Raw genomic sequence first — 14,272 nt, 5'->3', positions numbered from 1 at the left:
TCAAACTAACTAATGTGAGAGTCAGGATTTGAAAAGATATAGAAACTCTTATTCAAGAAAGAAGGAAGAGAAGAAGTAAAAAGAAATAATAAGTGAAAATCATGATCAAAATTTGATTCCTATTTACTTTATGAATGGACTCTCAGAATATTTTCTTATTTTTCTCCTGTTATTCAGAAAAAATACCTTCAAGCTATGAATTCCTATAGATCTTAGTACATGAGGCATTCAGTGCATTTAACCACTTTGTTTTGCAAAGGCTTTTTGTACTTATTATGCCTTCCTAGGGCTCTCCCAGCAAAACACTATGATGTACTATTCATCATTTCCATTTGGAAAAAGTAACTACATTCCTGCTTAGCTCTCACACTGCTTCCAGTACAGTGTGTTTCAGTAATAAATAAAGTGCATGCTTTAAGTGAAAGTATACGTTTTCCAATACATAAGTCTCTTTGGCATAATTCTGGAGGGCATGAGAGAATATTTATGTTATTGTTTAATGGCGACTCACTTCTTTCTAGGAGCAATTTTTGATGAATCTGCCAAAAAGGATGATGAGGTATTTCGCACAGCAGTTGGTGACCTCAACCAGAATGAGGAGATCTTACAGACTGAGAAAATTACATTTTCGGTGACATTTGTTGATGGCAACAACCCTTTTCAAGCAGTTCAGGAAGGTAAGGTCTGTCAGCACTCTACATTTTATTTTGTTTTTTTGGTTCAATTCAAATGGCGATGAAATTAAATTTTTAAAAGCCATTAAACATGAATATCATTTTTGCATCTTTTCTGCATTGATTTTCTTTTAGGGTGTTATTTGGTAGATTTTAATCCTGTATTCTACTTCTGAGTGGAAAGTTATTGTTTTAATTGAAATATATTATGAAAAGGGTCATAAATATTTACAATAAAAACTTTGCAACAGTTTATGACTTTGGTGAAATTGAAGCATTCCTTAAAAATATGACTTTCTATCTGAAGTTTTAGTTTGTTTTCTTTGAGATAACTGCTGCCTTAAGTGATGTCACAACTGGAGATGATATTTAAATTGTATTCATGACAGATGTATTGGTAAAAGGAAAACTTTTAGACAGTACATACAAATCAAAGATTTTGTACTGGAATCTATGCTGACCTAAGCTATACATTTTTTCTCTCTACAGTATGCCAAATTTTAAAGCACTTTTCTCCATTCTCTCTGTATACTTGAGTGAATTAAAAATTTTCATAGGTACAAAGTCATACAAGTACAAATTATTTTTAGTTTGCTCGAATGATCCTTTGTGTGAATGATTTTAATGAAAGATCTTACGCTAATAAAATTCTAGTTTTGATGCTATTATTGTAATGAAATATTTAGTCTTTTGATTGGTAAAGTAGTCATTATTCATGAGGTTATTTGTTGTTAATCTGTTTTATATTTTATTGTGTTATATATTTAGACTAAAGATACTAATGTGAAATTAATTTAGTTAAATGAAGCATTTCTTTCATTAAAAACTTAGAGAAATTGGCAGAAGAAAGTATGGACAAGATATAACGGTAGTAAAATTTGGTAGAAAACTTTTTAAAGAAAAGTATTGAAGGGGTAAAGAAGATAAATGTTTTTAATTGAATGTATTTACATGATATGCAAGTAAGTTTTATTGGAATGTGTTTTTGATCAGTGGCATTGGCTAAAGCTGATTTAAAGCTTATTTCTGTCAGTAAGGCAATGGATAGAATGATTAATAGTCTAATGGATTTTCCTTCTTATTAATTTGATGAAGTGAAAATATATTATTTTAATGAAATGAACAGAAATTTTTAAGTAAAGGTTGATTTTGTAATAAAATAGATTTTTCATATTAACATGATGGAACTTTAATATATAAATATAAATTTAAAAAATCAGATTAATATAAGCATCTGTTTTTTTCTTGCATTTAATTCAGAATTATCTTAGGAATTTGCAACTTTAAATCATGGCTATGCTGATAAATTTTCTATAGAAACATCTAAAAACTGTCTAAATTAATGTTAGAATTCATAAAGCAGTCTGCAAAAATACTAAACTAGAAATTGTAGAAAATACCTGTAATGAAAGGTATAGTTACACTAAGAATGTTATTCTTTAAAATAGGTATATATTTCTTTCCCAACTGTTAGTTTCAGTAACCAGACAAGAACAGGAAAAAATGAGGACTGACTTTATTTTTGTGACTGTCTTCTTATTAACTTCAGATGTGCTAAAATATCCATACCTTTTAAAAAATCCACTTTGACTGAAAAAATGTGGATAAAGCAGTGAGAAATATACAGTGGGTAAAATGGAATTGCAAGAGCTAAATAAATACGGCCTTCACACCTTTTTTAAGAGAGTACAATTTGAAACACAAGGACTGTTTTTAAAATACCACAGTTAATCCATTTACATATTGCTTTGTGTAACCATTCTACTGTCAACTAAATTCTGGAAACAAAAATATCTCTCAAAAGAACTATTGTGATATAAAAGAATATGTGGCACTGAAAGCAAATTGAGAAAGGAAGTAAGTTTTAAGTTTTCAAGGTAGAGAATGATAGATATTTGTCAAGAAAGAATAAAGAACTTTACAGTTTGCCTGATGGGTTTTGATACTAACAGGATGTTCTGGACCAGTTATTTTGATGGTCTGCTCTGGGTAATGAACCTGAAATAAGTTGTAGGAAACTCTGGAGCTAATTTTTCGCCATTCAATATCGAGAAAGATCTTGGTTAATTTTAGAAGTAAAAATAGTTTCTTTCTAGAGCTCTTATTATATTTGATAACTTTGTCACAATAATAGAAATATTCATTTGAGAGAGAACAAAAAGTATTTAGGAGTATTTCTTAAATATTTTGAGGAAGTATTTAGGAGAAACCTTCAACTGAACTATCAAAGATGGTCACCTTTCTATCATCGTATCTTTGCTGCAATACCATTAAAATCTATAATATAGATGGTTTTAAATCAGTTTATTTGTTTTTCACATTCTAAAGATGGACAGGGCATTCAGTGCTATCATTACTATCAGTTGTTTACACATTCATCTTCCTGATGAAAATCTAAAAATTAATGATTTTGAATTATTTTTCCCTCTCTTTGTATTTTTTAATGTATTTTATTTTTTTCATTTGTTTATTTGAAAGTCTGATCCTTGAACAAATAGCATCATCAAAGTATATGGATATTTTGGTGATAAAAATGAATTATAATAGGGATCTATCAACAGATAAATGGAATCTAATATGAAATCCTCAGTTTTTTTTATTGTTAGAACTTTTTCCAACATTTGACATGATATTTTAAAATTTAATATTTTGTTTATCCCATCTATTTTCAACACTTAATAAGAGAGAGAGATTTAAATATAAACAGCCTTCTTACTCCATTAAACTTTAATAAAGAATATTGGTAATATAAAATTCTCCTTTGTAGTTTTGGTTACCATAAGTTTGTGCATAATAATAATTATTTTAAGGTGATTTTCTTGAAGAAAATATCTTGGTTACAACACAGGATCAATATTTTCTATTCTCTGGATAACAATGACTATTTGATCATCATTTTCACTATCCTATAACATTAATCTCAGCAGTTTCAGATAAATGAACGGTAGGAAAAAAATTCTTGTTTTACCAAAAGTAATTTGTAAATAAACCACCTATTTTTAGGTAATTATTTTTGCTTTCTTCTGAATATTTTTTGATAAGCCATTGGTTACCTTTTATCTGTTGAGCTGTGTGATGTCAACTAATAGTAAAGACTTTTTCATACCTTAACTTAGGAATTCTTTACTTTCTTTTTGTGTGTGGTCATTTTCCTTAAGATATAAAAAAAAAAAAATAGAAAACCTGTAGAATTATTATGGTACAAAAGTATATAAATCCTATTGAATGTTAAATTAATTAATTGAGACCACAGTGGTTAAGTAAGTCTTCTACAAACTAGAAGCGTGCAGCAAAGAACGAATGAACTAAGCCAAGGCCTGTAGATCACTGACCTGATATTTTCCTTACTATATCTGCAAGGAGATGTATATATATAATACATATTTATTTATGAGGAAAATGCATAATATATTCTGATATATTCTAGGGCTTTAGTAAACACTGTAGGGAATGAAAATGGTAGCAGATTTATATATTTTGATATGTGCAGGTTATGTTCATAGGTTTTAGATGACATGGATTAGCAGAAAAATACCAGTTTGATTGGCAGCAGCAGTTGCATTGTATAATCCACTCTGTTTATTCATCCTTACTTCTCCTCATCTAAATAATAATGAAGAAATCAGAACATAAATGATGTATTTTAAAGTCAATTTTATCTCTGTAAATAAGATGCTCCGCAAGTCTTTAGAACAAATTTCCAGATTTAGATACATAAAGAAGTAAAGAAATTATAATTATTCAGTTTTCACTTTAGAGATGGGTCACATTGCTGAAATTGCCTCCTGTTTTTTTTCTTTTTTTTTTCTGTGACTGACTTCTGAATTGATTAAAAGAATTTATGATAGCTGTCCTTTGTTCTGCTACCTCATCCACTATTCACAGCAACCTGGAGCACTCATTAGTTTCATTAGAGTCCAGAAAGGGCCTTTTGCAGGTTCTGGTGACCTGGACCAAAGCAGTTGTGAGATTCCTTTCCTTACTTTTGTTTTAAAGATTGTTTCTTCTGTTGGACCTATGTACTGAATATAGCATAGATACACAAATGACTGGTGTGAAAGGCACCTCTGTCTCCACTAAAAGCAATATCAGTTGTTTATATTGTTAGCTCTTAGCTGAAACCAACACCACTATGGGCCATGAAAGGTGGGGATTTATAAGAAAACAAGGTCAGGAAGTGTAAGGAGGATGTGTAAAAATGTTCACATTGAAAGGTGAATGCAGAAATATGAATGCATGTATAATTCTTGCCTACATTAGATGTATCAGGAAGGATGTTAAGAACTATGCACTAATATTGAATAGCAAGATTCAGTTAAAACATTTTGAAATAATTATTAGAAAAAATATATAAAAATGAAATGCATACTGAGAAGAGTATAAGGGAAGATTTATACCATAGAGTCACAAATGATTCTATTTGAAAACAAAGGACTTTCAAAATTATTCTCTTCTCTGATGTGTTAAAAATCATTATAAACAATTTAGTTATAAAAGTTGATTTCAATACAAAAAGCAGTGACAATTAGGATTGCTCATCTTCCAGTTACAGCCTGGTCCATCTTTAACTTACTTCTTCACACACCAGGCATGAATATTGATTGCTCTCAAAGAATCTTGTAAAAATAGACATCTCACTTTCACACAGTGACAATTTTAGTTAGATTTGCCTCACATATCTTCCAAAATTAAATTAGTGTAAGTGTAAAACAATGAGACTGCTTTCATTTATGGTTTATAAAATAAGTCCTGTGTCTTTTTAATTATATATAAATATCCACGTATCTATATCATGTGTGTAAAAGGGATGACAGAAGAGTAGCAGAGCCAGAAACAGTGTAAGGAAATCTAAGCAGGAAAAACCTTTTCCAAGACACATGACAATTCACTGTGAATATTTCTGGTGCCATAGGCTAAATCTGAATAGTCTGGTTCAAAGAAGATGTAAATGTAAAAGAATGATTTATGTGGCTGTGATATTTGATGCTTTATTCCAGGGCTTAGTCTCATAATTTATATTCCTCTCTGCTTTAATAGGATATTTTTACTCTGATTAAAAGCATCTGTTAATTCCAAAATTCTTAGATTGGATTCTCCAATTTTCCTTAGCATAAGATTGCAATGTATATAATTCATCAGCCTGTGTTTCCTGGACCAATTTATATAACTCCAACTTCAGCTTATTTTTTGAATCTCCTGACCACTGAACTTGAGAATTAGTGACTCCAGAAACCAAGAAATAAAATCTGAACATCATGCAAGTATACTTCTTCTCATTCATTCATTTGTTCATTTCTTCCCCCATTTTTTTCATTCCTTCTTCCCTTTCCACATCAAGGTGAGTGTTGTATTTTGTCTCTAAGCCCAATACTCTGTAGATAACTGATGCCTAACTCCATGTGCAGAGAGGTTGATGGGATAGTGATGCAGCTGACTGGCCATCTCTGGGCACTCACAAGGCAGGAGAGATTCTCGAGGTACATTTGGTGGCTGTCTGGACCACCTGCCTCTCTTCATGAGTCTGGAGTGTTTAGGTTAGTCAGTTCTCCAGCAATTCCATGTCAAGTTCTGCATCAGTTTTCCTTCCTACTGCCACGTTCTAAGAACTGCCATATAAGGTCTGCAATCAGAATCTGCCTAGTGTGTGATCTTTAGTACTTATCATTAATGTAGTATTAAAATTTTAGACATCTGTATCTATTAAGGACAACACAGGCATGCATTCTTTCAAATATCTCATATATTATCCATTTTCATTAAAGAATTGCCGATCAAGAAGGATTATAATAATAATATATATTTGGACTCTAATTTTGAGGGTACTCAGTTAAATCAGTTTTTTCAAATACTTAAAGCCTATAACTCTTCTAAGACTGGGCCACCTATCATGGAGATAGCAAAAGAGAAGATGGAATGTCTGCCTGCAGGAAGTCTAAACATGCACCTGAAGGGGACTGTGGATTTTTACATGTCATTCCCTTCTACCTGTAACTTGGGGTTTTAATTGTGTTAATAGTAGAAACATGATGTTCTAGATTTTTAAAGCAATTACTTTTCAGAAAAGAGGGAATTTCTTTTTTAAAGAAATTCATTATTTTTAATATAATGTTAATAAAGATATACAATGCATAGCTTAATTTTTTCTGTGATTTTTTTTCTACTCTTTTACTGGTAAGTCTTTCCCTTATATTACTCAATATGACGCTTTTAGAGTAACAGGTCCCTATTATTATGAACAGATTGAAATTCAGATGTTTATAGACCCTTATATCATGATTTTATATAGCCTTTCTGCTTCAGAACCTTATACCTGACTACCTACAATTGTGTACTGTTGTGTAAGTTACCTCATAAAATATATATTTCAGCAACATGTGCTACTCTGGATCTTGTTTTATTTAGAAGAATCTGTAGCAGCTTTCTATGAAAACTGTGTTTAATGGAATTTTTTGTTGTTGTTGCTTAAGTATTCTTCCTTTCTACCAAACATATACTTGTAATAATAGCACACCACTTTCTTCTGTTCTTTTTCTACCTTTATGGATAGAGTGCATGATTAAACAACATAATTCAGTTTTTAATCTGTCTTTTATGATAGTTATTTGATAAAAGAATCACCTATTATGTCATAAAGTGACTGAATATGTGGTGTATTAGATTAAAAACCACGTTTACATGCACTCTGCAGTTGTAATGAGAGTCCATTTTGTAGTCATAAAAATTGTTTAAGTTCATGTTGACGAACCAAAGGTTACTTAAATATATTCAGAATTTTAAAACTATTACAAGTATTATTAATATCCAACTTTTAGATGATCCAGTCTACTTGCTTAATTTGAGAAAAAAAATAATCTGGCTTTTTATTTTAACATTTAACAGCTTATTTTTGCATGTACTTGGAAAGTATTTTTAGATTTATTGGAATCTCATTATTAATAGTCTTTTAGTGTCCATACAATATTTTGTTGAATTATTTTGTAATTTTCAAAAGAAATATCACTGAAATACTTGCTTTTGAAAACAAGACACACAAGCCAATGTACAATAGAAAATTGCATATTCTAGGAAAAATAAAGAATGCCTGTAAGGCTGCCTCTAAGCATTTAGCCTTGAGTGAATTACTCTGCACAATACCATGGTCTCCACTGGCTGCCCTGAAATCTTAGCATAGTTAGCTTGACCATTATTATCCTGTGTTAGATATTGACCTATATCTGCACCTCTTCCTTTTACCCTCCTATTAAAGTACTTTTAAAAATTCCTCACTCATCTCCTTTTTAATCGTTGATTCTTCACCGTATTCACTCACAATATTTATATTTGGTTCAGTATGTATTTTAAACTTGATGCTTGAGGAAAAAGAAAACATTGCAGTTAAGTGCAAGGGCCGTGTGTTCGTGTGCGTAGTAAGTAATTTTGTGCACATAGTAAGTTGTTTCATGCATATGTGCTAAGTCACTTCAGCCATGTGCTACTCTTTGTGACCCTATGGACTGTAGCCCACCAGGCTCCTCTGTCCATGGAGGATTTTCCAGGTAAGGATACTGGAGTTGGTTTCTAAGCCCTTCCCAGAGGATTATCCTGACCTAGGGATTGAACCTGAGTCTCTGTCTCCTACTTTGGCAGGCAGACTCTTTTCCACTAGTGCCACCTGGGAAGCCCTGGGAAGCATGGACCATGTAATTAGATAAATCTACCTTTGTATGAATGCTGCTTCACCTCTTATTATCCGTGGGACCATAAGCACACCTACTGTTTCCGAGCCTCAGTTTATTCATAAAGTGGGAGTGAACACATACTCCATAGGAAGACTGCTGTCATCATTGTTGCATGATAATTACATGGGATAGCAATCATGGTTTGTGGGTTCCTCCGGGCCGCAGTCCATGGGGTTGCTGCAAGTGGGACACGACTAAGCAACTTCCCTTTCACTTTTCACTTTCATGCATTGGAGAAGGAAATGGCAACCCACTCCAGTGTTCTTGCCTGGAGAATCCCAGAGACAGGGGAGCCTGGTGGGCTGCCATCTATGGGGTCACACAGAGTTGGACACGACTGAAGTGACTTAGCAGCAGCAGCAGCAGCAGCAGCAGCTACTAATCCAAATGCATTTTAATAGTGGAGTACATGGTGACTTGGCACCACTGCATGTGTAAGTCAGCAAATTCCTATCTTTCTGTGATGTAACATTCTCACACATCCTTTGCCACATGCATTGGTAGTTCCCGTGCATACCATGGATAATACTAAATTTAATAACTGCCTGCTATTGCTAAGTCACTTCAGTCAGCCCAAGAGAGGAATTATATTTGTAGTATAATTTATTTGGCAAATAGTAGTAATGTTGCAACACGTGTAGTTAGGGTTTGGAGGATTTAAAATACATTGTTACCATTTCTGGGAAGGAGAGAAAGCTTGATAGGGAGCAAACTAAAGTTTTCTAATGATTTGTGTAGGCTTAATACAATCAGTGAAGTAAATAAGGCACTGAGTCATAACTACATGGACTTCAGTTGTAGAGAGGCATAATGTTGTGGAAGAATGACATATGTGAAGGTCAAATATAAAAATGAATTCAAGGAAAACTTGAGACTTTAATAGATGCATCATATCTGATATTTTGCATTTATTTCTAACATGATTGTTTAAAAGGTTATCTTTCTATGTTTTTTACTTCTTTATTTCAATATGGGCAGATATCAACTCTAAAAACTTGATCATAGGTTTCTTTGAATTTCCACTATTTTCATCAATAACACATCAGTTCAGTTCAGTTCAGTCACTCAGTCGTGTCCGACTCTTTGCGACCCCATGAGTCGCAGCACGCCAGGCCTCCCTGTCCATCACCAGCTCCTGGAGATTACCCAGACTCACGTCCATTGAGTCAGTGATGCCATCCAGCCATCTCATCCTCTGTCATCCCCTTCTCCTCCTGCCCCCGATCCCTCCCAGCATCAAAGTGTTTTCCAGTGAGTAAACTCTTCGCATGAGGTGGCCAGAGTACTGGAGTTTCAGCTTTAGCATCATTCCTTCCAAAGAAATCCCAGGGTTGCTCTCCTTCAGAATGGACTGGTTGGATCTCCTTGCAGTCCAAGGGACTCTCAAGAGTCTTCTCCAACACCACAGTTCAAAAGCATCAATTCTTCAGCGCTCAGCCTTCTTCACAATCCAACTCTCACATCCATACCTGACTACTAGAAAAACCATAGCCTTGACTAGACGGACCTTAGTCGTCAAAGTAATGTCTCTGCTTTTGAATATGCTATCTAGGTTGGTCATGACTTTTCTTCCAAGGAGTAAGCGTCTTTTAATTTCATGGCTGTAATCACCATCTGCAGTGCTTTCAGAGCCCCCCAAAATAAAGTATGACACTGTTTCCCATAGTATCATGTTATTTTCTCAGAAATCCATGCCTTATTTCAAGACGTATTTGCCTTTTGGTCTCTGATAGACTATTATGATAGTGAGTATGGCTAGGGCTTCCCTTGTAGCTTGGTTGGTGAAGAATCTGCCTGCAATGCTGGAGACTCAGGTTCGATTCATGGGTAGGGAAGATAGATACCCTGGAGAAGGAAATGGCAACCTACTCCACTATTCTTGCCTGGAGAACCCCACAGACAGAGGAGCCTGGCAGGCTACAGTCCATGGGGCTGCAAGATTCAGACATGACTGAGCAACTAAACCACCACCAAGAATGGCTAAGCTCATTCCTTAAAGCTGTATTTTCTAACATAAAAAAGACTTAAAACCTAGAAAATACATAAAATATCTATTATATACGAGGATTGTTTCAAAGTAAAAAGCAAATGTTTTCTCAGAATGTTTATTTGGGGGGGGGGTGCTGTTCTACAAATAAAGTCAGATGTGATCTTTTCATAGAAAATGTTTTTGAATAGAATAACCAGTAAGTTTTTGTATTTTAGCTTTGAATTTACACTTACATAAAATCAAACATAATATGTTGAGGTGGTCCTGTGTGCTTATTCGAGTTATTGAAAATGAGCACAAGGTAAATAGCTCTGGTGATAGAAAGTTATTCAAAGATGAAAAAAGAGGTGCACATACTTATTGGTCACGGAGAAAGAAACTGACACATCAGCCTCATTCTGTGGGCTCCCAAATGCTGTTCTCATTGTTTTATATTAATTTGTCAACAGTATTTATAATGTTTGAAATTTTTTAGTTCATTCTTTTATTGTTTTGAATTTCTAGGCATTTTTGCCCCCATTTAAAGAAGTTTTATATCTATATTAACTCATCATATATATATTAATATATGTATTATATATATGCATTTATATATACATGTATAGAAATTCATGTTTATATTAAAATATATATTATATAGCATATATGTCAAGTATATATGATATATATATATACCATATCTATTATACTTATCTATCTACCTTTCTCAAAAGAAGTTCATCAAGCATTTCTTTCTTTTGGTAATCCTTCCAAAGTTGATTCATGCTTCTCATGGGTAATTTTAACTCCCTATTTACTATATCTGTTACAGTGGAACAAGGCTGGTTTGTTGTTAAACCACCGTCATTCATTATCCAAAATTTATGCCAAGGCTCCATGAGAGCACAGATGAATCATTAGTTTACACTTCCTTTCCTCAGAAACTACTTAAACCTTAAATATGAGAAGAAGAGACCAACTGGAAGAAAACTGTGAATCACCAAGAATAATTCAGGATTCTTTCAAAAATGAAAATAATTGTTTACTTATTTGTAAGATACTTTTAATGCACTGACTCTACACTATAGTAGAAATTTATACAGATGAATGAGATAAATTTACCTCAAGCAACCAAGAACTTTATATTTTAAAGAAAGATATACAAAAATAGCTAAAGAAGCAAACAAATTTTTTTTTTTTAAAGAGAAGGCTGACAGCAAAATAACTGATACTATGATAAAAATAGCAGGTAGGTTGTGTGTGTGTATGTGTGTGCAACTTAAAGCCAGGAGTTCATTTTTTTATGCAGTGATTGTGGAAAATGCAAAAAGGGACATTTTTGCTAAGATTTGAAGTTGCAAAATAGCCAGCCATGCAAAGATAAGAGGAAATAGCATTGCAGGCAATAGCAATGAAAAAAACATTTGGTGGTAGGGTTTGCTTCATGTGTTTGAGGGAATTAGATTACCTTTTGAATACTCAAGCTTTTATTCTGTTGTTTTGCAAATGTTTATTTCTATCAAACCAACCAGTAAAGTTGCTCAGTTGTGTCAGACTATTTGCGACCTGATGGACCATAGCCTACCAGGCTCCTCCATCCATGGAATTTTCCAGGCAAGAGTACTGGAGTGGGTTGCCATTTCCTTGTACAGGGGATCTTCCTGACCCAGGGATTGAACCTGAGTCTCCCGCGTTACAGGCAGTCGCTTTACCGTCTGAGCTATCAGTGAGGTCATTATTTCCTGGGTAGCAATATTATTTATTAATTTGTTACCCAAATCTGCTTCAGTTTTCCAATTTGGGAATGAGTATTGTGTTCTAAAAAAAATTGACGATTCTGCAGATTCTCACTGACATCTGTGGCATGGAAGGCAATGTTATTTATGAATCCCTTTTGGATTTGAGATTCACCTGTTTGTAACTGATTTTGAATATAGGTATGGGAACATTTGGGCTATTAATACAAGTGTTCTTTTTAGGAAAAAGAAATAAAATTAATCATGGAAAAAAGAATTTTACCCCGTTTTCTTGGTCTTTTAATACAGAGTAACACAGAGAGATACATTAACATCTAAAACTAGGGAAGAAACATCATTTTGTGGCTTTTATATCTGCTGCACACTCTTGACAAAAGAGCCTCTTTTGAAAGCCCAAGAATGAGAATTGTCATTTATTTATATCTCATTATATCCCATGAGCTGTTAAAAGTACTTCTCCCCGCCATGTAATTTGTACAGTGCTTTATAAACTAAAAGGCAGTATAAGTTATTCTTATAAGCTTTTTATAGATGAGGAAAATGACATAGAGCTAGGTTAGCTAACTAGACACAGCTGAAACCTTTAAAACTGTTCCTGGAATACTCTGGTATTTCAGAATGCTAACTAGGAGTCCCAGACAAACATCAGTTGCAGGAGGAGAGTGGGCTCAAGGTGTTTATTTTCCTCTCCTTTGTGACATCTGTTTGAGCTGGGGGTTTCTCTCGCACAAAAGTCATGCTTTCCTAAAGGCAGCCTGCTCTTCACTACTCTTCTTTAGAACTCCGCAAATTCCTCTCTTCTCTATCCTTTGAGCCTGGTTGCCACCTCACTGTGACTACCTCTGAATTCTTGTACTACCCCTCATTTTTCTGTCATATCCCATTCAAATCTGTGTAATTCGTGCCTTTGAAAAAGAAATTGTTCTCAAATTATCCTGTTTTGAGCTTGCCATTGTTTCCTATTGGGATTTTAGCTGCTATCAGTATTAACTACTATATTCAGCTGCCTACATGGAAAAGCTCATCTTAGCTCATTCTTAGTTGATGTCTTGTCTAATCTAATCAGTAAGTGTTATCTGTTGGAATGTAGTATTTACACTAATGCATGCATATCATATTGCAAACCTTAGAAAGAACACCTCACACAAATCTTTGTCTTCTGTCTTTTACAAGATGATGAAATCTTCAGATTCATTGGTATTTTAGAGGTACATCAAAGGCTGACTTGATGTTAGAGATGCTTCTGAGGCAGCATCCCTACAGAAGGGCATGAGGTCTGACCAGAAACAGGACTGATCTCCAAATGGCCACCCCACAGCATAGTTGAGTGACTTTTCTTGAAGAACACATAATTATTTTTACTTAATATTACAAATGCAATGAATTTGGTGAAAACTAATGTTCCATTTGTATATTTTACATATCTCTTTGAAAATCCTCTAGTTTAAGGAAGTTGATAAATTGATGTTCATAATTTTTTAAATATTTTACTCCATTTCCTATGGAGAGAATGTCTTTTTTCTTTCTTTTATTCCATTTTTTGTAGGAGTGCTTTACTGTACAAACTAGACTCCTTATTACCTTGCTGCAGAAATAAAAACCACACATTTTATTGTTGGACAAATTGCACAGCCAAGAATTTTGTTACCTAGTAACTTATGAAGAGTCATAAGGAGAAGATAACAAGTTACAAAGGAACTGTTTTGCATTTTATCTCTAGTATTTCCTAGATCCACAGTTTAATAGATACTAATGAACAACAAGTGGCCAAGCAGCAGGCAACAGAGAAAGAGGAAACATAGGAAAGGTCCATAAAAGCATGACCAACATTGTAACTTTATTCCTTCCTTCATCCAACATTATTCAGCACCCAGGTAAAATATAGAAAGCAGCAATAGTGAAAAAATGTTATATAACTTAGGGGCCCTATGCATTTTTAAGGATTTAAAACACTAAGAAAGAATAAATGTATGTGTACAGATAACATAATTGCTAGGCAGTGGTTTCTTGAGGAACAAAATACAAAGTTCCGTAGAAAATGAGATGATTTACAGCCTAGGGATGGTGAGTGAAGCGACGAAGTAAAGAAAAAATAAAGAGGAAAACTGTGCTCTGAAAGAAGCCATGTCTTCTGCTCTGAAAGAAAAGATCTAA

At 33.7% G+C, this 14,272-nt stretch overlaps 1 protein-coding gene across 1 annotated transcript in view; it reads left to right on the top strand.

The window, feature by feature from the left end:
- The window catches only part of GRID2 (glutamate ionotropic receptor delta type subunit 2), a 1,625,731-nt gene that overhangs the window by 348,256 nt on the left and 1,263,203 nt on the right, over window positions 1-14,272 (top strand). The window contains exon 2 of the mRNA XM_040237847.1: window positions 522-677. Coding sequence (XP_040093781.1) covers window positions 522-677 — 156 coding nt within the window. The remainder of the gene's footprint in view (window positions 1-521; window positions 678-14,272) is intronic.

This window comes from Oryx dammah, unplaced genomic scaffold, assembly GCF_014754425.2.
Source record: "Oryx dammah isolate SB20612 unplaced genomic scaffold, SCBI_Odam_1.1 HiC_scaffold_3, whole genome shotgun sequence".
In the NCBI taxonomy this organism is placed as follows: Eukaryota; Metazoa; Chordata; class Mammalia; order Artiodactyla; family Bovidae; genus Oryx; species Oryx dammah.
The sequence above is the reverse complement of the archived record's forward strand: the minus strand, read 5'-3'. Positions and strand labels throughout refer to the sequence as shown.